This window comes from Muscardinus avellanarius, assembly GCF_963383645.1.
Source record: "Muscardinus avellanarius genome assembly, chromosome: 2".
Classification (NCBI taxonomy): domain Eukaryota; kingdom Metazoa; phylum Chordata; class Mammalia; order Rodentia; family Gliridae; genus Muscardinus; species Muscardinus avellanarius.
Genome location: NC_137787.1, coordinates 54,490,506 through 54,517,340, shown reverse-complemented (window position 1 = coordinate 54,517,340; position 26,835 = coordinate 54,490,506). Strand labels below are relative to the sequence as shown.

General features: G+C 38.3%; 1 protein-coding gene across 3 annotated transcripts in view; it reads left to right on the top strand.

Moving 5' to 3' along the window:
* The window catches only part of PPP1R1C (protein phosphatase 1 regulatory inhibitor subunit 1C), a gene marked incomplete at both ends in the record, with an annotated part of 121,694 nt that overhangs the window by 61,673 nt on the left and 33,186 nt on the right, over positions 1-26,835 (top strand). For 2 of the 3 annotated variants that reach the window (XM_080690184.1, XM_080690183.1), the window contains 2 exons: positions 2,213-2,253; positions 5,201-5,261. The exons of the other annotated variant lie outside the window; for it this stretch is intronic. In XM_080690184.1, coding sequence (XP_080546310.1) covers positions 2,213-2,253; positions 5,201-5,261 — 102 coding nt within the window. The remainder of the gene's footprint in view (positions 1-2,212; positions 2,254-5,200; positions 5,262-26,835) is intronic. 3 annotated transcript variants of the gene reach the window in all.

The window sequence follows — 26,835 nt, the reverse complement described above, 5'->3', positions numbered from 1 at the left end:
TGTACCTGGGTCAAAGGCATTATGACTTGGAAGTTATTTACTCTCCATTCTTCAATTTCAAGATAAGAAAATAGAACTGAGGTTTCTCAGTTCTTGTTTTCATAACATAAGTAGTTGATTTATGTCTCCATAACAAAAATAATAGAACCCTTCTTCATTGAATTATGCCATGAGTAAAGTCCTCCTAGTTGCCTTGGAAAGATACTATTTCAGTGTGTACTGCAGTCAGACAGGACAAAAATGAAGAGCTGAATGATCGGACACCATTTTGTTCTTAAAACATTTAAGGCCTGGTTGAATGTTGAAACCCTTAACACATAAACCAAATATTGAAAAACTCTATTGGTATTTACCAGTCCAATTTATTATAATACATGTACTATTACCGTAGACCATATTTGATATTTAATTAAAATATGAGAGTAAAAGGTTTTACATTGTTATATAAAATTTTTAAGTTTATTATATTCATAGCTGCCTGATAATTAACCAGCAACTTGCAGTGACTCCATCAGGCAATTGTGATTGCTGTCTAAAGATAGTAGCTTCCTGAGTTCTTCCATATACAAAGATGATAAGCTTCATTTGAAGTTTCTGTAACTCTTAAAAATCTAGTGACCAAGATTTCAAATTAAAATAAACAATAGTTCAATGTACCATTCATGCTTAGCCATTTTAGTCATTTACTATCTGAAGATAAATTTTTTGCATGGTTGGCTTTATATGAAAAATTTACTACATATAGGTATATGTGTGTATGCACATCTATATCTATCTACACATATGTGCTGCTTTTTATTATAGGAGTAATACATGCTTATTATAGATTAAAAAAAGAAAAAGCAGAGTTGAATGTAGCGGTATGTGCCTGTAATCCCAGTACTTGGGAGGCTGAGATAGAAGGATCACCATTTTGAGGCCAGCCTTAGCAGCTTAGCAAGACTCTCAACAACCTAGTGAGACCCTGTTTCAAAATGAAATATAAAATGTGCTCTGGTATAGCTCAGAGGGACAAAGCTCCTGGGTTCAAGCCCCCCCCTTCCCCAAAAAACCCAATAGAGCAGAAATGTGTTACATTTGAATATGTGTAAAAGTATGAATGTAGCATGGTCAACCTGGACACTCATTGTTGGGAAGGGGGAAAGAGGAAGCAGGAGGGGAGGGCGCCAAGCACTGTCTGAACATATGCCATTTTCAGTATGATCCACATAAAAATAAAAAGAGAAATGTGTTATCCAATAACTACAAATAAAGATAACTACAAATAAAATATAGGGATCTTTCTATGAATGCATATGTATGCTCCCATATCTATTTATCTATCCTTTAAAAAATTAAAGAGTACATATAGTTTTGAAATAATTTCTACTTATATAATGCATATTTTCATGTTAATCAATACATATTTACATAATTGTTTTTAAGCTAACCTTTCCTGATGAGCTCACTGAATTTTGGATCATAGGATCAGTCTTTTAGCTTTGGAACTAACCTAAAGATCAGGAAAGGAAAACTGGGCCAAGAAGACAAGAAGCAGAATCTATGCAAAGGGGGTGGGGGGAGCAGCCTGTTCCCTGTGGATGCGAGGCTCTAATCTATGCAAAGCGGGTGGGGGAGCAGCCTGTTCCCTGTGGATGCGAGGCTCTCTCCTCCTAAGCCCTGTTCCTCACAGATGTTTATACAGACCATACAGAAGTTATGTGGGCACTGCCATAAGAGATGTTTGGCAGAGTAACTACTTCTGTCCGGGGCCATATCGAACGGAGGATGCAGCCTTCCTTGGACTCAGGGTGATTGAGCCCAGTGAAGAAGGAGGTTTGTTCTGGTTGGTGACATAGTTGGAGAGATCTAGCAGAGGCTGTATTTAAAAGCAGTGGCGGCGGCAGCCACTCAAGGAGAAGAAGGGGTTACTTATGTCTTGCCAGTGTGAGGAGCACCAATCAGCAGCTGTCCCAACAGTCACGTGCCCGCTCCCCTTTCTGGAATCCTGGGAGGTAGAAAATCCAGACATCAATCTTATTGCCCTTTCTTTAACCCTTTGGGAGAGGTTGTTTCTAACGAAAATGACCCTCTCCTTAGCTCCAAGCCACAGTTATTACATGGGCATAGGCAATCATGAAATTATGTTGATGTATGCTGTCGAAAATGTTCATATGTATATCACAAGGAAGAATACAACATTTCTAATATCTTATACCTACTTCTATTTCAGAAATAGATGACAAAAGGGTGAACAACAACACACAAGGAGAAGTAAGTTTTCCCGTATTTTATCCAAAGTGGTTCAAATAATAAACATAACGTGTTTATATGGGCATGGTGGTACATGCCTACAATCCCAGTATGTGGGAGGCTGAGGCAAGGAGGGTGGTGGGTTGGAGGCCAACCTCAGCAATATAATGATATCTGCAGCAATGTAGTAAGATCCTGTTTTAAAATAGTAATAAATAAGACTGAAGGTGTAGCTCAGAGGTAGAATGCCTGTGGATTCAATCCCTAATACCAAACACTAAAACAAAACAAAACAAAACAAAAAACAACTAGCTTGATTCGATGTAATATAAAATATGACATAAACATAACTGTGATATGAAAGCTATACAGGTTGACTTTGCTGACCAAAAAAATAAATGGTGTCATTAATGTCTCTTTTTTTCAATTAGCTTGAATTTCTGACTCTCTGTAGAATGCTAAGCCCCCAGAAAACTTCTGAAATAAAGAATTCATTTTTGTGGCAAGATAGGGTATGGATGATTTTAACTTAGTGAATGATTATGTATGAGCACCACAGCCTAGGAGTAAGCAATGTTAGAATCCTGGATCAAGGAGAAGGGCGGGGTAGGGGTGGGTCCATGGTAAAGGGTCCTCTGGTGAGTGCATCCAAAGCAGGCCCCAGCGCCAGACTCTGCAGAATTGAAGTCCTCCGAAGCCTAGGTGCACAGAACTAAGGGGCTCGCCAATATTCAGAAATGAATTCAGCAGCTTGTCTGAACATTGTCATCTTCTACCCACCACATGCACACATGTAGGAGTTTGGATAGAAAATAGAGTTAAGGGAGGCTGAGGGAACTGATAATATAGAATATATAAAATAAAAAGAAGTCAGTGAACTTGAGCCCCAACAAGCAAATATTGCTAGGATGCACTGTGAACTTAATAACCAATTCCCATGATCACAAAAGTAGGCATTCAGCGATATGAAAGAGGAAAATGTAAGCCAGATGTGGTGGCACCTGCTTGTAATCCCAGGACTTGGGAGGCAGACACAAGAGGATCACAGGTTCACAGCCAGCCTCAACAATTTAGGGACATCTTCAGCAACTTAACGAGACCTTGTTTCAAAATAAAAAGTATAAAAGGCTAGGGGTGTAGCTCAGAGGTAGAAACCCCTGGGGTTCAAACCCTAGTAAAAAAGGAAAAAAGGAAAGAAAGAAAGAAAGAAAGAAAGAAAGAAAGAAAGAAAGAAAGAAAGAAAGAAAGAAAGAGAAAGAAAGGAAGAAAGGAGGAAAATGTAAAAACAACAAAATACCAGATCGTATCTCACAAAACTTTAAAGTCAATTTAGTGAAATAGAGATTGCAAAATTTCTTTGAAAACTAAGCTCTTACATAGTTTTTATGACAAGTTTTATTGCTATGTTATTAAGCAATAAAATAACTCACTTCTGCAGAATTAATTTTCTACTTGGTATCTAAAAAAAATCCCAGAGGTCATTGCTTCTCAAAACCAACCTGATGTGGCTGGCACAATAGAAGTGTCCCAGAGATATTAGTCACCCACAGATTTCATGTAATGCAGAGCCAACCCACCTGCGCCTGGGCCTAGAGGACTGGAACTCAACCATTCAGACATTCCAGAGGAATTTGCTTGTACTATTTGTTCAGTTGTTAGGCATTTGGCAACTGTTTGGTTGATTTTTTTTTTCTTTTAGGTTTCTTTTGCATCAAGTGTACATGAATGTCTTGACAGTGACCTTGAGGGTTAGGTTTGTGCAGAGACAGGACTTATCAAGTTTGATGACTTTATGAGACAGTTTCTAATTTTTGCAAACTCTGTATATAGAGTTCTTTATAATATGCAGTGTAAAGCATAGAGAAATTTTCTCAAAGTGACTTGTAACCATTTATATTTGAATTTTTCAAAGCAAAATAATTGCTCCAGGCACTGAAACTCATTAAGATCCTTGCCACACTGAAATATAAGTCAACGTGCTATTAAAAGGAGTCTTTGTGGCAAGATCTGAGCATCTTGTTAGAATAAGCTATATGTATATTTCTATAATTATTTCTATAATATCTATTTTATATACATATATTCCTGTGTCATTATGGCATTGTGTAATGGTGGTTTTGATTCTGAAATATGTTTTTATTTTTATCATTTATAAGTACAAAATCCCTTTTTTGATAACATAATCATGATTCAGTGTGCTTTGATAACAGTAGTAGATGGCAATTTTGCTAGAAAAGGGCATATGTTTTAAACAAATGAAAGAAAATTACCTCAACATTGTCTTTCCAAGTAAATGGATATTCACCTGAATATATTCATCAAGAGGGTAGTGGATTGCTATTACTTACCAAACAAGGATCCTCATTATCTCTCCTGTATCAATAATAGTAAGAATAGATAAAAATATTCTATGAAGTATACTTTGTCTTGGAATTCTTGTTTTTACACTTAAATTAAAATAATTGATGCCTTTCTTCTTTTTCTTTTGAGGGGTTGTTGGAGGTTGAATCCAGGCACATTCTACCTCAGAGCTATACCACCAGCCCTTCTTATGTTAAGTTACTGAGAGTTCAGTAAGTTGCTAAAGCTGGCCTTGAACCTGTGATCCTCCTGTCTCAGTCTCCAAGTACTGAGATTATACGCATGCACCACGATGCTTGTCATTTTTCTTTTAAAACCTGCTATTAATAGACAAAAAGTAAAAAGAGTAATTTCAAAATTGTAGTGGACAAAGAGTTCTATAATAAAATAGAGGCAATAGCTTTATATATCTCTTAATCCTGTGACATTGCTGAACATGCATAAAAATTTCTCATTGACTGGTGTTCCATTGCTTGACAGGGTGGTGGGGGGAGGGCATTGGAAAGCTCTTTAAAGCAAGCAAAATATTTTTTTCCTTTAAGAGTCTGATTGGCGCTACACTTTCTATTCACATCTAACTTTTTTATTCTTTTCTCCTTGTCCACAGTCACAGAATGCATCCCCTAAGCAAAGGAAGCAGAGCGTGTACACTCCACCCACCATGAAAGGTACTGTCCAGGTACTGTCTTGGTTGTCAGAAGCGTTGGGGCTGTCTGTTCCCCATGACCATCCAGTTTGATCATCTAGTCTCTGCTTTATAACTCAGTAGTGTGATGTTCAATAAAATACTCTAGCTGGGTGTGGCACATGCCTCTAATCCTATTGCATGGGAGGCACAGACAGGAGCTTCATAGCTTCACAGCCAGCCTTAGCAATTTATTGAGGCTCTCAGCAACTTAGTGAGACCCAGTTCCCAAATAAATATAAAATGGGGCTAGAGGTGGAGCTTGGAGGGAGAACACCCCTGGGTTCAATCCCTGGTTTCTTACAAACACAGACAAAATAAATAAATAACAAAACTCAATTTAAAACGTAGTGTCATCAAGAGAGAAATACGTGGTTGAAGGAGCAGTAACTGGGGACCTCAGTTAGAATCTCAGTCTAGAAAATTCAGTTTTCAAAACAATAAAAAAAGAATTTTCCTTTTAAATTCCTCACCGATTTTCTTTGAAGGAATTAACCCCATTATTTCTGATTATTCTTGCCATTATTGACAGATAGTTGTCATTTCTTTTTGGTTTAAGTAAATCAGAATATGTTCGTTTGGGGGAGATTCAATGTAAAGTATAGCTTCATTGCCTCGTGTCAGGAGCAGCTCTAAGAAACCCAGTGCTATCTGTTCTTAGAATTACAAAGTGGTTCAGGAGGGAGGATGATGGTCCTTGGTAAGTTATACTTTTAACAGTTGATAAACTAACAACTAAGAATGCCAGTTCAGATTCTGTCATTTTTCCAGAATTTTCCCTCAAAATGGAACTGCTAAAATAACATTGATGTACATCAGTATTTTGAACAACATCAGTTCCAGGGACAGCTTCTTTTATTTCTCACACAAAAACAATCCTGACACGAGCCAGCCTTTTCAGCCCAGGACCTTGTGTTCCAGCCAGGAGCTGGGGCTGTTGGCTCCGTGGTTTCTCATACAGTTGTCCAGCTCAGTTCCAACTGCATGAAAGATCAGCCCGGCAGCTTCCTCTGGAGTTTGGAGAGATGTCTAAATTGAGAGTAAAATTTCCACTCTATATTCTCTCTAGATTTGGTGACTTTTCAGGAAGGTGGGATATAAATGGACACATTAATAGCTACTTTCAGTAAACTTCCTTCCTGCACAACTACAAAATACCATGTTTGCTTCCATGTAAGACTAGTAAATAATACAGTGATTGGCATTGTAGTTCATGCCTAGGTAATTATTAAGACTACTGGGCATCCCTGTCTGAAGATAACTGTAATTATTCAAAGGCATTTTACCCATTGTAAGTGATTTTTTTTTAATGTGTAAGACATATCAGTTTGGGCATGAATGGGCAACAATGAAAGATATATGGTCACTCATTTAATTATTTCCTTCCTTCTATTTTGGGTTCATTTAAGCTAAATAAAGTAATCCTGTTCTCATGTCCTTAGAGAATAATAGTATTATTTTTAAGGGACAATCTTAAACTAAATGCCCTAAGGACCCACGTGTTTGTTATATTTAGCTCTCAAATATCCCAAGAATGTGGGATCCTAACATTTAGGACACTTGGTGCTATTGCACATTTGCCGTAAAACCTTATGCTGTTGAGCTCGCTAAGGTTGTCCTTCAGTGAAAATTATTTATGGTTATGAATTAAAGGCTTAAGGAAGCACACTAATTCTTTCAAAGGGATATCAGTGCATCAGTGTCACTTAAGTGGATCCTCATTTATAAGCAGTAAACATCTTTGTGAGTCTTCAGCTTATGACAAAGGAAGTGAGAAAGCCAAGTCCACATGTTTTATGAGTCTGTCTGTCCCTGAGAGCTAGAAATGAATATTTCAGGTCAGAATTGAACAATGGTAACATATGGCACATTGTGAGCCCATTAGGAAAATTCAATCATGATAAAGATGACTGAACAAAGAAAATGTTATCGAGATGCTAAATGCAGTTATACAATTGTCCTGAAATGTATCATTCTTCAAATTGCAGTGGAACATGCAATTATTGAAGGTAGAAAAAAAATGTGGGGAGAGCAGAGCATCAACGGATGTGATTAACAGTTCTGAAACATTTGCTGTGAAAGCATCAAGTAGGTCTTCGTGGAGCCAGTGATTAACCCGTGAGCAAAGCAAAAGAAAACAAAACAAGAAAGCAAAACAACCTGGGCAGACTCCTTCTTTTTCTCTTATTTGGCTATAAGATGTTATAGTATGGAGATCAAGGTCCAGAGAAACACTGCTTCCCAGCTAAGCCGTTGCACCTTTATCTATAAACAGAGAAAGATCGTATCTCCTAAGGTCATTTATCGTTTCCCTTTTTGGTTGTATGGGTACCTTGTTTTGGATAATAGGGACACATCTAGGTTACCTCTTGTGATGAGGGAGGGTTTTAAATAAAGGGACCAAAGAGAAGATGAAAAGCAGTTTCCTCTGTTTTGTTTTAATAGATACACTGTCAGGCCTGGTATACTGATGACTCTCGAATACACCTGTCTAGTCTTAATGTTGCTCCCAAACTCCAGGCTCCTCTTTCCTACTCACTACTGAATTGCTACACTTGGAGGTATTGAATATTGAATATGTCCCTACCCAAACTCAGTGGCTCTTTTTTCTGTTTTTTCTCATCTCAGGAAATTGTGTTTGCCGTCGAGATGAAATCCTTGCACACTCCTCACCTCTGCTCTCTTGTCCAACCCTCTCTCTGCTCTTGCTAGCTCTAATTTCAAAATGCACTCCTCCTCTGACTGCATTCTGTCTCCTCAGCCTCCATGACCCTGTGGAGAAAGGTCACCTTTCCATCTCTCTTGGCTCAGCGTCCTTTTTACAGGTCTCACTGTGTCTGCTCTTGTCCCTCTAAGATCTCGTCCCCACACAGAAGTCAGATGTAGCAATTTCTCTAACTCACAAGTAAGCTTGGAGCATCCTCCTTATCACAATCCTCAATAGCTTCTTGTCATATGTAGAATAAAACTGAAATACCAGCCATGGCTTTCAAATCCCTGAGTGACCTGCACCCAGCTCTCCTCTTCTACCTCATCCTTTTCTGGGACGCGTCCTCACGCACACACTCCCACCACACAGCACTTGTAGGCTCCATTTTCTCTGCCTTCAAGGCTCGTCCCTCAGTGGCCTCGGTTTCCCACATGAAATCAATTTCTTCTCTACTCTTCTTTTTTGCAGGAAGTAGTATTTTCACTTCCTGGGTTATGGGTGTCTCTACCAACCTTTCCCTCACTCCCACGTACCAAGATTTATGGCTTGCACCCTCTCGGAATCTCTCCTCTGTCCCCAAGGCCAGCACCATGTTTCAAGTCACACTGCTCTCTTTGCTCAGATATAACTGGTCACGCTTTGTCCAGTCTCTCTCCTCTCACTGTTTCCTATGTTGCAGTCAAAGTGGATTTCTACTTCTTCCCCCTCCCCCTCCCTCCTCCTCCTCCTCCTCCTCCTCCTCCTCCTCCTCCTCCTCCTTCTTCTTCTTCTTCTTCTTCTTCTTCTTCTTCTTCTTCTTCTTCTTCTTCTTTTGCTGTAGTAGGGATGGAACTCAGGGGCATTCTACCTCCAAATTACACCCCCAGCTCTATTTTTTATTCTTTATTTTAAAACAAGGTCTCACTGAGTTGCAAAGGGCCTCAATAAGTAGCTGAGGCTGTCTGCAAACTGCAATTCTTCTGTCTCAGTCTCCCAAATGCTGGGATTACAAGCGTGCGCCACCATGCCCAGCTCAAGTGGACTTCTTAAAACACAAAGGTAATGATGCTATTTCTTTGGCTCCAAGCCCTCAATGGCTGCTCATCACTCAGATAAGATTTCTGTTCCACAGCATGGTTTCCAGCGCTTGCTCTCTCCTGGCTCCAGTCAGCCTCCTGGGCTCAGTCACCAGACCCCAAGCACACTGGCACTTAGTCAGCTTTGAGATGCAAAAAGCTCTTTCCCGAATCAGAAAGCAGTAGCAAACATGCTTCCACTGGTCTAGAATAGTCCCTGCTATCTCCACCTTTTCCTTATTCTTCATCAGGCCAGCTTCATTCAAGCCCTGTCTTTAAAGGTGAGCTTCTGAAAGGAGCTTTTTCTAATCCTTCATATTGACCTCTCTGTCCTTATAAACTCTCTATTGACCCTATTTAGAGTTACAATTCTTCTTTCACTGCCAGTATTCACAATGTCCAATTGTTTAGCTAGTGTTTCTCTCTCAACAAACCCAGAAGTGATCTACACGGAGGCCTCAACACCACTTCTTTTATTCACTACCATATGGGCAGGTCTTAACATTATGCTTAGAACATGAACAGTGCTCATAAATATGTTTAAATAATTTTAAATTATACATCCAACCTGTATAATTGATTAAAGAATGATTTCCTAAGGATATCTACCTTCTTTCTGGGCATTCTGTTAGAAAGATTCCTTTCTTTTGAGGTCCCTAGAAATGTCTACTCTTGGATTCTTGTTCTATATATTATTACTATTCGTGATGAACTTTTATTTTACTTTATTATATTTATTTTATTTTTCTATGCTGAGAATGGAACCCAAGGGAATTCTACCTCTGAGCTACACCCCAGGACTATTTTTTATTCTTTGTTTTGAAACAGAGTCTCATTGAGTTGCAAAGGGCCTTGCTAAGTAGCTGAGGCTGGCTGTGAACTGGATCCTCCAGTCTCAGCCTCCCAAATGCTGGGATTACAAGCCTGTGTCACCAAGCCCAGCTTCTGATGAAATTTTATTTTATTTATTTATTTTTAATTTTTTTGATGGTACTGGGGGTGGAACCCAGGGGCTTTTCTACCTCTGGGCTATACTCCCAGACCTATTTTTTATTTTATTTGGAAACAGGGTCTCACTAAATTGCTGAGAGCCTCACTCAGTAGCTGAGGCTGGCTTCGAACCTGTGTGATCCTCCTGTCTCAGCCTCCCAAGCACGGGACAAGTGTGTGCCACCACGCCTGGTGTTCTGATGAAATTTTTAATGACAAGAGATTCAAGTAGTTCGAGAAATCTATCAGGTCTTCGTTTTACGTTTAAGTTTCTTTTTTCCAAGTTAAATATCCTAATGTCCAATAAGTCTGTAATTTACCCTTTCTCATTTATTCTTGATCTCCAACTAAACTCCATTTTGTCTCTATCTTTTTAGAAGTGCATCTTTCAAAATCAACCTAATGTTGACAGTGTGCCCCTGACCAGGATAGGATGGAGATTTCAACTATGGCCGACATTTCCTTCATCCCAGAAAACTTAATTATATTAACACAATCCCACATCTTGTTTGCTTTTCTGGCAGTCATGTGAATTGTTGACAAATAATGAGTTGACTCTAAATTCAAAATTTCTATGTCTTTTTCATGAACTGTTCTCCATATCTGCCATTTTTTCTAACTTTTAAATGATATATTTTTTTTTCTTTTCCTGGGCAGAAAGAAAATCAATGCTGCCATTTCAATAGGATTTTCTATTGTTGGAATCAGGCTGTGACACCAGCATGTCATACTTCATATCCTGATTCTATCATCCATTCTATTTTCAATTATCTCCATATTGTGTCATCCACAGATAAGATAAACGTATCTTTGGCATTTTTATCCAAGTCTATAATACATGTATGTCCAGAGCCAGAGCAGGACTAAGAGCCCTGCAGCACATGCATCTCCCTCTAGTTGACATTGATCCCCTTCAGATGCTACCTTTTAATCAGTTGTCAAATAGACTTATTGTATCGGGAGCCTATCCTCCAAGCCAGAGGTTCTTATAGGCTCTCTTGTTAGATATTTTATTTTAGTGTATTATGGCACTAGGGATTGAACCCAGGAGTGTACTACCACTGACCTATACTATCAGCCCTTTTTTATTTTTATTCTGAAACAGAATCTGGCTAAATTATTGCACACTAGTTTCTAACCTGTGATCCTCCTGTCTCAGCCTCCAAGTACTTGGGTTACAGGTGTATGTAGCCATATCTGGTAATATTGTTATATTTTAGATAACTTTTGCTGAACACATTTTTTTTGTCTATGCAGAGATCTCATTAATGTAAGATGTATATTAAGCATAAACATGACAGAAGTTGAAATTTGCAGAGAAAACAGATTTTCTAATACTTGGTGTAATATAGTGCATTATGATTATATAAGTAGAAAGATCTAAAGATTATCAGCAAAATGTTGATGGCCAATGCCCATGTACACTTCTTTGGTGGTTATTTATATGGTGTTCAGCCCTATAATTTACAGAACAGCCAATTAAATTATTATTGGATCATTTGAATCATGTTTTCAGAAAAGCAACGTGGGTTTGAATCTTGGGACAGGAAATAGCTGACTCATTTTGATTCTTTGTGTGTGTGTGTGTGTGTGTGTGTGTGTGCGTGCGTGTGTGTTACTGGAAATTCAAATGCCTTCTACTGAAGATAGCAAAGCAAAAGAAATCAATTTAAATGGAAATATGAACATTAAACAAAGCAGCTGACTGAAAGGCTTTGTGTAGCAGGGCTGGTTAGTGTTATATTACTTTTCCTAATGCATAGCAAGTCCGATTTTTCATTTAATTCTCAAAAAACAACAAAAAAAAAAAACCTTCACGACATTCCTTGTAATTTCTTGTAAAAGAAAATTTTAGCTACTGCAGTATCCAGAGGTTGTTTTTCTGGTAAGTCAGATCGAGCTCTGAATGATCAAAACATTTTAACCCCTAAGTGTTTTCTTTTTTTTCCTCCAAGGACAGCTGTGCTCATGACATTTTATCTTGATTAAACCTCTTCCTATAATAAAGCAGTAAATGCAATAGGAATAACTCAAGAAACCAAACCAGCCTAGTAAGAACTGGTTTTTGGAGGATGGTACAAGACAGTAGCTAGGATGTATAATATTACCAAAGGATAATCTTCCAGTCAGATAATCTGCTAGTCACAAAATTTCATGGGAACCAACATTTAAAAACATGAAGTAACAAGAGATCAGGATTCATATCTTAGCACCAGCACTTATTAGCTGTGGGACTTTCAGAAAATCAATGGACTAACCTGTCTCCTCCTCTTCCTCTTCCTATACTGGGATTGACACCTAGGGTCTGACACATGCTAGGTAAGTGCTCTCCCACTGAGCATGGAGCTGCACCCCCAGTCCTGTCTCTCTTTTCTTATTGTTAAATAGAGATGATACCTAAGACACCAGGATTACTTAAGGGACAAACTGAAACAAATCTCTAAGGAAAATGCCTAGAACAGAAACACAATGTGTGAACTATTTTGAATAAGTATTTGAACACGAAATCTCCAGAGAGTGAAGCATGCCCCTCCTCCATTTGCACGTAGGTTTGCGAAGTGGAGAGGCTTGTGGCTCTGGGGAAAGGCAAGAGACTTGGAGGAGAAGGAAACCTTTGCTAGAGCTTTGGTCTCACCCCTGTGGGAACTGGGAAGTCTACTTCAGAGGTCCCTGGGCCTGAGAAGCATGCAGATTGCCATCACTAGCAACATTCACCCCATTTTTATTTAGTTCAAATTCAGGCAGATTTGTGAATCTTTGGTTTAAAGGTATCAATCTGTCAAAGAATCAATTTCTTTGACAGATTGATACCTTTAAACCAAAGATAGATTTCGCATAACCTTCCACCCTCAGACACAATGTCCCTTATTTCCCAGCTAACTGAAATTTCTAAGTATTGATTTTTAAGTTAATAAAACTTGTGTTTCAGAATAAAAAAAAATATTATGCAGTGTATTTAATAATACAGTGTTAGTTAATGGTGACTTTGGGGTGCTAACTCTGATTATTTAACAAATATTCCTTGCCAAAGGGTTGAGCAGGAAATTACACTATATAAATGGAACCTATCATTTAGGCAATCCCGGTAAATTCACAATAATTGTAATGAATTGGGACCAGTTCACTTTGGCTTCAAACTTCTTATAATTGTGACTCTAAAAGAAAAAATCTCAAAAGGAATCACGGGCCATGTCATCCTGCTCCCGTTACCCCTGCTCAGGGAGGACTGGAAGAGGGGCAGGATCTCGAGCATCCCCTCAGGACTTCTCCACCACCAGCCATCCTTTTTAAACACCTCGAGGACAGCTTACCAGCTGTGAATCACACTTGCCTTTCTAAGCCTTGTTGGTTTGTGTTGTTGTTGTTGTTTATGTTGGCTCAGTTTATGTACTGTACAGGGTAGGACTTAGTCAACTCAAGAGACATTTAGCAGATTTCTAGATAACAAGGAACATTCTAAAAATATACACATCTTTCTTTCTTTCTTTTTTATTATTAAAAAAACTAAGTATGTTCCTATTTCTAGATTCATTTCCTTTGCTTCTCTTTAATTCCATCCGGTGGGCTTTAAGTTAACCTTTCCTCATGTCTTTGAAAGTGGAGGGTGGGGTCAGGTTAGAGAACTAGCTAAGAATATATTCTTTTTGAAAATCTACTGTCTTTATTCTTTTTTTAAAAAAATCTTTTCCTTTTTTTTTTCTTTCTGAGATAAATGTTGAGAGAAAATAAAGCAAGAAGAAAATTCCAGAAAGCAGGAGTGGACATCATGTTATAGTGTCATCATAAATTATTAGACTAATAGGACTACATTGTAAAACTGAATTTAGGACCAGTAACTTAATCTCTGAGATACTATTTAAACATTTGAAAAGGCTAGTACCAATTTTCAGTGTAGTTCCATTCCTTTGTCTATATACATTTACCTCTCTTTAGATTCATCTTCTTACATTTGTATCTTTTTATATAAAAGCCATTTGGAATTTTAAAATTAAATTGCTTCTTTCCCAGTACTTGGGAAGCTAGGATAGGAGGATCTCAGGTTAGAGGCCAGTCTCAGCAATTTAGGGAGACTTTCAGCAACTTAGTGATATCCCATTTCAAAAGAAAAAATAAAATAGGGCTGGAGGTAGAACACCCTGGGGTTCAATCCTTAATACCAAGTTACTTCAATATTTCTAAAATATGCAAGTCCACTCTTGTTAACGGGAATTCCTGAAAGAAGAACAATACCTCAAGAGTAGAATGTAGACAGTCATTGTGGGTTGGCCCTTCTTAGTTTAATACTTAGTAGTGTTCCCTGATGTTTCTGGGACCAGATTTGCATTGCTCTTTTAGAGATTTGGGATCAGTAATAGGTCTGTAGCCTTCTTGAAGACTGGCAGTTGACTTGACAATGCAGAGATTTTTAAAGGTAATGTTATACTGTGAAGCTATCAACATATGTTGTTGTATAATTTATTTGCTTTTACCAAAAGCCATGTAATGTTAAGTAAAATCTTTTATTTAGGAAAAATGTGAAGTTCACAGAAGAACAAGCTTCCATATTAGACATCCTTATGAGGTTAACTTGTGACCAGCCTTTTCTTAAGGTATCTTATGAGGATCTGTTGGAATAGCAGTGGACTTTATTTTTTCCATTTGCCTATTTTGTTTGCCCTAATCAAAATTCAGAGATCTTCTAACCTTATAACTTAACGTAAACATTTTACAAGATCTTTTTATACTAGTTTCTACAAAATGCTTACTTAGTTTGTTTTTAGTGTGTGTGTGTGTGTGTGTGTGTGTGTGTGTGTGTGTGTGTAGAGTGGGAGAGTACGAGGGATTGAACCCAGGGGGCAGTCTATCTCTGAGCTACACCCCCAGCTCTTTAAATTTTTTTTAAATTTTGAAGCAGATTCTCACTAATTTATCATAAGCCGGCCTCAAGCCTGCAGTCCTCCTGTCTCAGCCTCTCAAGTACTGAGATTACTGGTGTGCACCATCACACTTGGCTTAATTTTTGTATTTTTAACACATATATATCTGTATATAACAATGGTGTTATACTCAAACCAAGCTTACTTTTACTACTGTGACTCTCAAATTCCCCTTTGAATAGACAACTGTCTACACCCTTCAAATAATCCTTTTAAGTAAGACCCTGGAATGATGTGCAAGGCAGGTTCAGATCTTGGCTTCCTTTTGCCTGGCTAGCCTCCCCTCCTGCCTCTGCCTCCTTTTTCTCCTCCTCCTCCTCTTCCTCCTCCTTCTTTTTCTTCCTGCAGCAATGCTGAGCTGCATTTAGTTCCTTGAAAATAATACATGGTTCTTGCCTTTCTGCTTTGGTTCTGCAGCTTCACTGGCACAGGCTTTTCTCTGTGTTCTCCACCCCCATTCTAAATTCTTTGGGCTGTGCTCCTTTAAGACTCATCATTAACAGGTGTGAGGTGGAGCACACCTGTAGTCCCAGCATTTGAGAGGCTGTGACAGGGGGAGCACAGATCCAAAACCCACCCCAGCGACTTATCAAGACTCTCAGAAACCTAGCAAGACTCGGTTTCAAAAACAAAAACAAAAAAAACAAAAAACAAAAACACAGCTGGAAGTAGATCTCAAAGATACAATGGCTCTGAATTCAAAACTTCAAAACCATAAATAAATAAATAAGATGGTATATTTTAGTTATAGAATGCCCCTGGGTTCAATCTCTATCAACACACATGGGTGTGCACGCACACACACACATACACAACACACTCAACATACATTATAAACACTTATGTATGTGCTATCTGTAATCCCCTCTAGCTAGCTGAGAATTCCTTCGGGATAGGGCCAGTATCAGGAGTATTCTTACTTGTGTTTCATTATATCAGAACACATGATAATGGAAGGCCCTTAATAATACTGAATCAGTAGGTAAATAATCTCATTTACAAATAAGTATAACTTGGCTTCGTTTTAGCCTTACTGAAGAAAACCAATGAATTTCTAGTGTATATTTTATTCCTTTACTCAGTCATTAATCCTACAAACATCCATAAAACATCAATGATCTGCCAGGTCATCTATTAAGCCCTTTTAGCTCAGGAGAAGCTAAAGGCAATCTCTGTCAATAGGAAAAATATAGTGAGATTTTAAAAAAAAATTGTGTAACAAATAACTATCAGTTCTGTAAGACTGATACAATGTTACTTGAATGAAGTAACATCACAGCTATGGGAGACGGTCACAGAGAAAATCAACTTCATCTGTTAACTGAAGAATCAGTAGGCTTTTCTTTTTTATTTTTGTTGCTACTGGGGATTGAACCCAGGGGCATTCTACCTCTGAACTACATCTCTGCCTTTTTTACAGTTTTAGTTTTGAAACAGTTTCACTAGGTTGCTGAGAGTCCCACTGTGCTGTTGAGGCTGTCCTCAAGTCTGTGATCCTGACTCAGCCTCCCAAGTACTGGGATTACAGGTGAGCACAACCACACCCAGTAGCTGAGTAGGATTTTGAAAAAGAAGTGTGAAGGGTGAATTGCTGGCAGAAGGTTTGGCAGATGTGATGGCACAGAATATGAAAGGCTATAGGAACGCTGAGCACGGTGAGCTTGAGTGGAATCTGTGGGAGAGAGAATGCTGGACAGATCAGGGCTGTGGCAAAGTCTTCTGTGTTCTGTGCTCAGGAGCTGGGACTTTATTCTGAAAACAGAGAACTGTGGGATGATTTTTAAGATTTCTTGTTATGTTGTGTATCCTTGTGAGAACTTGAAGATAAGGGGGTGGTGAAAAGGACAAAGAAGCTGATTCACAGAGTTATTTTTTTTTAATGAGTCTACCTGTGACTCAGTTCATCTGCTTCCAATTCTTTTATATAAAGAAAAAGATGGCTGACTGCTAGCCCCAACCTGGCTTTCTTTTTCTAAATAATAGCTTAGACTTGGGATAAATTGAAATACTCATCATGTTATTTTCCAAATAAATGGAAATCCGAGTCAAAATCTGTTATGATATAACAATGTCAGGATAAACTGAGGAATTAGTCCTCAGTGGGGCAAGCTTAGGACAGGATTACTTTCTCCCCAAACTTGTGCTGTCTATAAAATTTGTCTAAACACTTCCCCTCTTAAAGATTTATATTCTTGTTTGAACTTCAAAGAATGATCTGAAACATAATTTTAAGAACAATTTCATCAATTTCTCTCTCAATCAGTTCTCTTGGCTATATCTCCCATATTTCAGTCGCGGTAGGATGGGCCACTTTCTCTTGAGTATTCTCCGTGGAACAGTAAAAGATATCAGCATTACTGTCAGTCAAGATACAAATGTTTATTAAACATGTACTCTGCAAAGTTCTGGGCTATGTGTTATTTTAAACAAATGAACTACCAAGTTCTAAACAGTGCAAGTCAAATTTTGAAGGTTTACAATTTCAATTCTTTCATTAAGAGGCAAAATACCAAATAAGAATGAGTGTCCAAAGTTTATAGTTCTAGGAAAGTATCAGGCCCACAGTATAAAAATTACATGATAAGCACTGAATTTATGATCTGTGTTCTACATTATGTTTTTTATGATGTAATTATCTATGGGAACCATGCTGCACTTCTTTATCTTTGGTATGTATGCCAAAGCTCTCTTTTTTCTTTTTTAAACAGGAATTTTATGCACATCACTTAAATGACTTTGTTATACTTTATCAAGAAAGCCAAGTTTAAATTATTTTATTGGCTTTCAACCAGCTATCTTTTTTGAGGCAGAGGATTATGGGGATTGAACTTGGGAGCATTCTACCTTTGAGCTACACTCCAGCCCTATTTTTTATTTTGAAACAGTTTCACCGAGTTGCTGAGGCTGTCTTCAAACTTACCATGCTCCTGCCTAAGTCTCCCAAGTACTGAGATAACAGACGTGTGCCACCACACCTGGCCTCAACTACCTATCTTGCAGCAAGATTCTCACATCCTCCCACCAATAAAATGCACAAAAGAGAATTCAGCTTTAAGTTCAGCTCAAACCAGAATTTGCACAAGTCTTTGAAAGCTTGGAATGGCTATCATATTGCTCCTTTGGAATATGAGGCTGTTGTTCCATCTACTGTTAGTTTTTTAGGTTTTAGAAGAGAATTGAGAAACCTGGATCCTGGCAGTTTAGAGGCAGAGGAGAAAGGAAGAGCACAGAAGTAAAATGAAATAGCTGTAGAAAATGTAAGAGCTATGGTATTGAAATGGGGGTTTCTTCTGAGACTCCCAAGATGACACAGGGGATTCCTGAGAAGAAACCTGGAGTTTCATCATAGATGAAACGGAGTTTCTTGAGAAGAAACTTGGCATTTCCTTACAGGGTTCTTGTCTACAGTGAGCAAAGAATGACACCCGCAGACCTCAGGAAGGGGAGTAAAAGGTTTATTGGAAGCAGCAGGGAATGGGGCAAGGGTGGCTGAACACCCCCAAAGGGGCTGGAACTTGGGTCCAGCAGCTGCCTTCAGGAAAATACTTGAGAGTAGCCCAAGCTGAATTGCCTTCAATTGCAGGCTGCTTTCTTCCAGAGTCCACGTGATCTGCCAGAAGGGAATAGGAAAAGAGGCAGAACACCCCAAAGGGACGGTCGGGGCCTTGGTGTCCAGTAGCTGCCTTTATGTCACTACCCGAGTGTTGCCCGAGCCAAGTGCCGTCAGTTGCAAACTACTTTCTCCCAGGGTCCACGCGATCTGCCAGAAAAGAGGTGCAGGTCACCCCTAGGGGCCCTGGTCAGCCTTGATGTCCAGCAGAGGCCTTCAGGTCACTATTCCAAGAGCATCCCGGGCCACATGCCATCAGTTGCACTCTGCCTTCTCTCAGGGCTAACACAACCAGAGAGAGAGAGAGAGAGAGAGAGAGAGAGAGAGAGAGAGAGAGAGAACACAGCTCCCCCAAAGGGGAGGCGTTCCAAGAGGGAAAAACCCCATCTGATCGCCTAGGGCCATTGCCCAACCATTTGCAAGTCCTCTTTTGGTTAGGGTGACTTTGGGAATTCTGGAAAGCAGCTCTCAGGATTTGCATAGGGTATTTGCAAGTTCTTTGAAGAGTCTCCTGTCAGACTTGCTCTTGGGTTTGTTGATTAGTAAGCAGATGGCTTTTGTGAAGCTCTGGTCCTTCTTATCTCTGAGCCTTTGGAATTTCTGATATCCGTTGCCCCTCAGGAAACTCAGGAAACTCAGGAAATTAGCTTTTTCTACCGAGGCCTTTTCCCTATCTGCCTATTTCCTTCTACCTCCTCAGTATCTGGGGAGAAAAGAACCAACTATGAAATGTGCCATCAACATCATGGTGTAGGGCAGAGCTGATCAAAACAATGACCAGGAGTTTCCAAGAGTCAAATGTGCACTTTTCTGTTATGCTTATTATTTTAAAAGGCACATTATTTTAAAGTGCACATTGGAAAAATTTAAGCCCTACTTTCCAACTTACTTTGTTAGAGATTTTACTCCTTGTAATGCATGTTCTACATTACATGAAAATACAAGTGCTCATGCCCTCCTGTTTGTACTTTTTCTGAAGCATTGACACCCACACTTGATCTCCCCAGGCCCTGGGGTAATCACAGTTTGAAATCGCAGGAAATGGGGAGCTGTCTAGACCCCAGGGCTCACCAGTGGTTTTCTAGTCACTGGAGAACCTTAGGGAGGGGTCAAGGCACATTTGGTCTACTTAGCCATTTTGCCTGGGTCGGTGTCTTACTTCCTACATGCAATCAAAGTTTTCTTTAAACTCTTTCTCAGAAATCTAAAGGTAAAGAACAACTTCCAAAATAGAAAGTACTACATCTGCTTTAAAAAGTTGAAAGGGTCCCCTTGAAACAGTAGATGTGTTTCTTTTAGAGTGGTGAGCTCTTAAAGCAAATTACAAATGTCATATCTATTAATTGTCACAGATAACTACACTGAAAATTTTACTTATGGACTATTTTGAAAATGAAAAGAGTAATTTTGATTTTTTATACTATAATATTTGGAACAATATTTTACCTAATTTTAAATTCTTTTTTTTTTTTCGTGTGTGTGTGTGTGTGTGTGTGTGTGTGTGTGTGTGTGTGTGTGATACTGGGGTTGGAACCTAGAGGCTTTCTACCTCTGGGCTATACTCCCAGCCCTATTATATATGTATATTTGGAAACAGGGTCTCACTAAGTAGCTGAGGCTGGCTTTGAACCTGCGCGATTCTCCTGTCTCAGCCTCTCAAGTGCAGGGATTACAAGCGTGAGCCACCACACCTGGCTTGATTTTAAATTCTTATTGACTATTACCCTATGCATTATTGATATCTGAACATCTTGCTTAAAATTTTAAAGAGAATCTCCTTGGGGGGGCTAATTTGATGATCATTAGGTAAGAGAGCAGTTCAATTTATAGAAGTTCTGTGAAAAATAAATATATTTGTGTATTAAAAGTTACCACTGAAGCCAGGTATGGTGGCCCATGCTTGTAATCCCAGTACTTGGGAGGCTGAGATAGGAGGATGGCAAGTTAGTGGCCAGCCTCAGCTACTTAGTGAGACCCTCTGCAACTTAGTAAGATTCTGTTTCAAAATAAAAGATAAAAATAGAGCGGGGGTATATCTCAAATGTAGAATACCCCTGGGTTTGATCTCCAGTCCTGAAAAAAAAAAAGTTACCACTGACCAGGCATGCAACCAGCAAACAAACACAATCTACTGGATGATAATACTTATATTGTGTAAAGTAGGACTCAAAATAGATTTTCATATTAAAAAATCCCACAAACTTTTTGTAAAGAAATTTAAAATGTATTTTTATTATTTGTTACATATTTATAATGAGTATTATTTACTTTTAGGTTTTAAATTTAGTTCTATTTATAATGTTGATATTTGGCTTAAAATTATTCTATTATTGTGAAAGTGAGTCTGAATCTTTTGGAACACTTTTTAATGTCTCCTAAAGTTGTCTATAAATCAAGGATTTTTACCTTCCAGAAGAATGAGACAAGAGGTAACCTCTCTTGCTTTTTGTCCATCTTTAAATCACCAGCAAAAGGTACCTGTCAATGCCTTTCCTGCTTTAAGCTTTGATGGTTAATGAGGTCAACCAGCCCTCTCCTGAGTCTTCCAACCCTATCCTTACTTCTTAACGTAATTATCCCCCTACACAATAAATTAATTAGCAATTAATTAGCACTTGTGCAACAATTTCTTTCAAAATAGTTTTCTATTGATCTTACTCAAGATCCTACAGGCATACATTGTTATATGTATGCCTGTAGAATCTTGCTCCTGCTATTTTCTTTAACATTCCTATCTTTTTCGACTATTAAGTAACTCAACTGGATTTTAAACAGCATACCTGTAAATCCTAGCATGAAGACCTACAGGAGAGAGATTGGCTTGCCAAGATTCCTAGCCTATCTGATAATCTTGACCCCTGTGTACTCCTTTGTACATCTCACTCATCCTACACATTGTGAAAATGGTAATAAGTTTAATTTTTCTTTGGGTTTTCTCAGAATATGGTAGACAATTATTCCTTAATTAATATCCACAATTATTTTGGTAAACAGATGTGCATTAGACATTATGCAAATTTAAGAAAAATTCTAATCTCCCTTCAAATTGAAAAAAGTATAACATGAATATGCTTATGTGTATAAATAAAAACTAAAATTCTCTTTTATGACCTCAAATCACTCCAGATTATGGTAAAATGTTTCAAGCATTAGATAGGTTTAAACATTGCTACATTATGCCATTTGTTTTTGAGTGATATGAAATGTGAATTTAAATGATTTTTTTTGGATTAGGATACATTTTTGATAGCTAAACCATGATAAAAAGGAGAGGCACTGATCGTTTTAATTTTAATGTGAATCAACTTTAATTAACATGCCAATATGTTGAAAATAGCTATGAAAAATATTCAGAAGTAAATATCACAGAGTCTCCTTGTCAACACCAGCACTTTCTTTGGTCTTACTAAGATTAATTAATTGTGGAATCACAACAGGTCCCATGTTTTACTTGTAAGGCCAAACCAAAGAATTCTTTGCAGTTATATCAGCATCCCTGGTTTCCTAGATGAGTGTTTTAATTCCTTCTGATCACTGAGATACATATATCTCAGATAATTACTCAGTAGACTAGAACAGATCCCACGGAGCCACTCCAGTGTGTGCTGGATAAATAATGTTCTGTTCTACCCCTGGTAATTGGTCCATAGATCCCCCCAGGAGTGTTCTGATCCCTTAAATAAACACTCCATGAGCAGGAGGTGGACTCAGTATCTTCTTCACTGGCAATGAAACCCAAAGGGCTTCTCCTTCACTTCTCATGACATTATTTCAGAGAGCGAACTGCATGTGACCCCACAGCTCCCTCTGCTGGTTTCCAAGTCACAAGAGTCACTATGTCAATGAACTAGGAGGAAAATTTGTCATTTGGAGTATGTTATGGGATTAAACTAAATAAGTAAGCAATAGAAAGACTTCTCATTTTTGCTGTTCTCGAACTGAGGGCCATCCTCACCATCTACCTTTATTTAGTGGCTACATATGCCTATTATACCTTTTTATTTGTAGTAAGAAAAATGAACTCTAGAAATCATAAACATGTCTTCTTTTTCTCAACAACTCTAACCAAAGTAAGCTTCATGAGTCCATAAGTACCCACGGTAAGAGCTGCAGTCCTATACAAGAGGACTCAAGAATATTAAACTACCTTTAGTCTGTGTGAAACTGTGGCAGATAAACTATGTAAAGAAATGAAAATGTGTGTGGGGGTGGGGTTGCTGGAGATTGAAACTAACTAAGAACAAGCTACTTGTGAGCTACACCCCCAGCCCAATTTTATTTTTTATTTTGAAACAGGGTCTCACTAATTTGCTTAGAATGTCATTAATTCCTGAGGCTGACCTCAAAACTATCACCTTCCTGTATCAGCTTCTAAAGTACTGGGATTATAGGAATCTGCCACGGTGCTGAACAAGAAATGAACATCTTCTGCAAACTATTTAAAATCCTGTGCATCTCATCTTTATGGCATTGATAACTACATTTATTTGATACAAGTAAAGGGTAGCAAAACAAGAGAGGGAGAGAGGGAGAGGGGGAGAGAAAGAGAGAGGAGAGATCTGGAATAAAGAAACATGGCCTTGAATTCCAGCTCTGACAAGTAATTCTGTGTCACCTTCTTCCAGTTCCCTAACCCTTCTCTCTTGTTCACATCTATAATTATCTTAGAGAATCATTGCAAGGGTTAAGCATAGTAATGCCTGTGTGCTGCCCAGCAGGTGCACATTAACTGTGGCTAACACTGTTTCTGAGAAATGTGAGGTTTTGCCTCAGCCAACCCAATGATTCAGAAAGTGTCAAAAACTAATAAATTATCCTCCCAAACATTCTGAGAACATGACCACATAACACATGGTCAATCCTATAACACATAGTTTTCAATTTTGCAAGTTAATATGATATGATGACTTTACTATAGTTACACCATCTACAATCAGACCCTATTTATTTTTGTTAGGAAGACAAGATCAGAAATACAGTTAACACTAAAGAATTGTAGGTCCCAGAAACCATTAGCCAGGCCATAAAAGAGGCTAAGTAAACAATATGTCCTGATGAAGAGAATTTAGATAATGAGTATAGATGTTATCATAAATTATTACAAATAAATTCATGTCTGTTAGTTGTCTATTGCAGATTGTTTATTTTATTATATTAGGTTTGGACAAGACAGTAAACACTGGTTTTATAATCAAACAGCTAGATACAGAAAAGTGATTTGAACCTGATGTTGTATATATTTAGGCGACATTTTGCCTCCAGGTACTGCTGTACTGTCTCTAGTTCCCTATACACAAGTTGGGTCACTCTTTATTATCAGGTAATAAAAAAAATAATAGAGGCAGTGTGGATCGTGACTAAGCGCAAAAATCTGAAGCCAGAAAATCCGGGTTTGAATCTGGCTCTATTTTGCCTTCTGACCTTGAGAGGGCTCGTCGAATGCCTCATTTGTGCTTTCTTTTGTTCACTTGTCAAATAGGAAAAGTGTACGCTTTGTACCCATTTCCTAGGGCTAACTTAACAGATGAATGCAGGCCTGACAGCTTACAGTAAGTGTACTCTCTCACAGTGTGGGAGGCTTGAAGCCTGGAATCTAGGTGCCAGCAGGTCAGGATCCTTTCCTCAGGCTCTTGGGAAGAACCCTTCCTGGCCAGGCCCAGCTTCTGGTGGCCCCAATGTTCCTTGGAGCAAACTCTGGTGTCTACCTCTCTCTTCACGGTACCTGTGGTCATTTCTCCTTATAAGGATACTGATCTTTGGGTTGAGAATGTTGGATACTTAATCCAGTATGATTTCATTCTAACTGTATCTGCAAAGCTCTGTTTCCAAATAAGATCACCCTGAGAGATTGCATGTGAACTTGAATTTTTGAAGGATACCATGCAACACACTACATAACCTCATGGGGTCGTTTTGAGAATAAAATGAGTTACATTACAAAAGCCCTAGAACAATGCCTATAACTTATACTAAGCTAAAGTGACTTCTGAAATTCTATCTATAGTTCAAGCAGTTTCATCCCAGTTACAGATGCTCAGTCGTGGCTCTCTGCTTGACAGATCTCCCAAAGGCCCACTGTGCCTCAAATTCAAGTCATCTAAAACTGGCTTCATTTTCTCTCCCAAATAAGAACACTGGACCCTCCAATTCTTGTAAATGGCACCTGTCACCATCCCCCACTTGCCCAGATTGAAAACCTCATCATGATTTATTACTCCTTCTCTTTTGTTGTCATAGCCTATCTCAAGTGTGCTCGAGAGCAGTTTACTTATCATTTTCCCTTGAGCCTTGAGAGTGTGCCTAGAGTACGGTTCATCTGTTATATTTTCACTAGTCAGGCTCTATTTAACATTTACCCAGATGATAAATAAAATAATACACACTAAATCACAATAAATGCACACTCATTTTCAGATAGCATAAATATAGTTAACTCTTTCTTTGTGTATGTATGTGTGGCACTCAGAATTGAACCTAGAAGCATGAAAGGGCATTCTAACTTTGAGCTATACCCCCAGCCCTTTTTAATTATTTTGTTTTGAAACTGGGTCTCACCAGGTTACTGAGAGTCTCACTAAGTTGCTGAGGCTAATGATGAACCTACCCTTCTCCTGTCTCAGCCTCCCAAGTAATGTTATTATAGGAATGTACTACTATGCCTGGCTACTATATTTATTTTAATCCACACAATAGTTATATTATAATAAAATGTAATATACAATTAAGGTTGTTTATTGGTGCTATATGCAAACTGATTGTACTGCAGAGGAAAAAGAAGCTTTAAAAGAGAAAAAAGATAATTTATAATCTGTAAATTAAAATTATACCTACACATAAGATTTTCATAAAAATTAAACAAAGAAACTATGTAAATTGGTTCAGCATGGTACCATGCCCCACTAACATGGTGAGTAAATGTTAGTCATTACATATAATTGTAGTCATATTGGCATGAATTCTCTAATTTTTGAATCTATTTGCTACTGTATTTTGTGGGTTATTTCATTAAATATATATTTTCAAGTTCTGTCGAATTTTAGCAAGGAGTCTGGTGTAGGTGCAGAATTTGGTTTGAGCCTTTAGCTGCTATTGGGTAAATGGAGGCAAGTATTGTATTCTTACTGAGTTTAGTGCCCTCTAGTGTCCATACTTATAAAACAGGGAGAAATGGAGTGTGATACTTCAGTGCTCAATAGATGGTAGCTATCTATCAGTATTGTATAAGCTTTTTACATGTCCCAGCTTCTAGGTGGTTCTCAATGACTAGCCTTATCCCATTGCATCTTCTTTAAAACAGTGGATGCAAGCCACAATAGGGCAGATGTAACGTGAAACATCTGTACAGAAAAACATTAGAGCATTGTGATAGAATTGCTCAAAGTCCTTATATTTCTATCACTAGAATTATTAGCACATATTCAGCACTTATTTTAGTACTTTTATTGGTGCATTATAGTCTCACATCATAATGTAGTTCCTTGTGGTAGTGGCATACATGCACACTGCACTTGGTGAGCTTTTCCGTGCTCCCTCCCTATTTCCCTCCTCTCCATACAGGATATTGATATTGATAATGGTTTTGTCATATATATACATAATGTTGATGGAACTATTCCTTTATTGATCCTCCCTCCCTCTTCCCCTTTCCTTAGACCACCTCCCTGGCTCCTCTGGAGTTTTTCTCCATTATCTGAAGTCCCTCTGGTGTCCCAATTACTTCCTAGCTTCCGAGTATGAGAGAAAACATATGACCTTTCACTTTCTGTGACTGGCTAATCTCATTTAACATAATGTCCTCTAATTCCATCCATTTTCCTGCAAGTGATGTTATTTTGTTCTTCTTTATTGCTGAGTAGAATTCCATTGTGTGTATAGCTCATAATTTTGTGGATTCAATTGTGTGTATAGCCCATAATTTGGCTATTGTAAATTGATTCAGAACCTATTAAATGTTGATATTCTTAATAACATCGGATCCGATTAAAGTGATCACTCAGCAAAGTGAGCAAGAGAACATTAGCACTGAGATACAGCATAGCAAGGTTAAAACACAGGCGAATTTTAATGTCTGAATGTCATATATATTTTTCAAAATATTAGGTCATCAATAAAAAGTCTTGCACTTAGCAGGAGTTACATGAACCGTGTCTTGTGTAGAGTTAAAAAGCCACGTCTTTACATATGCCTCCTGTCCTGGGTGAGGCCATGCACACTTCCCTATGTCTACAGATTTCCATATTCTGCTTAATACCAATTATTTATACCCACAAACTAAA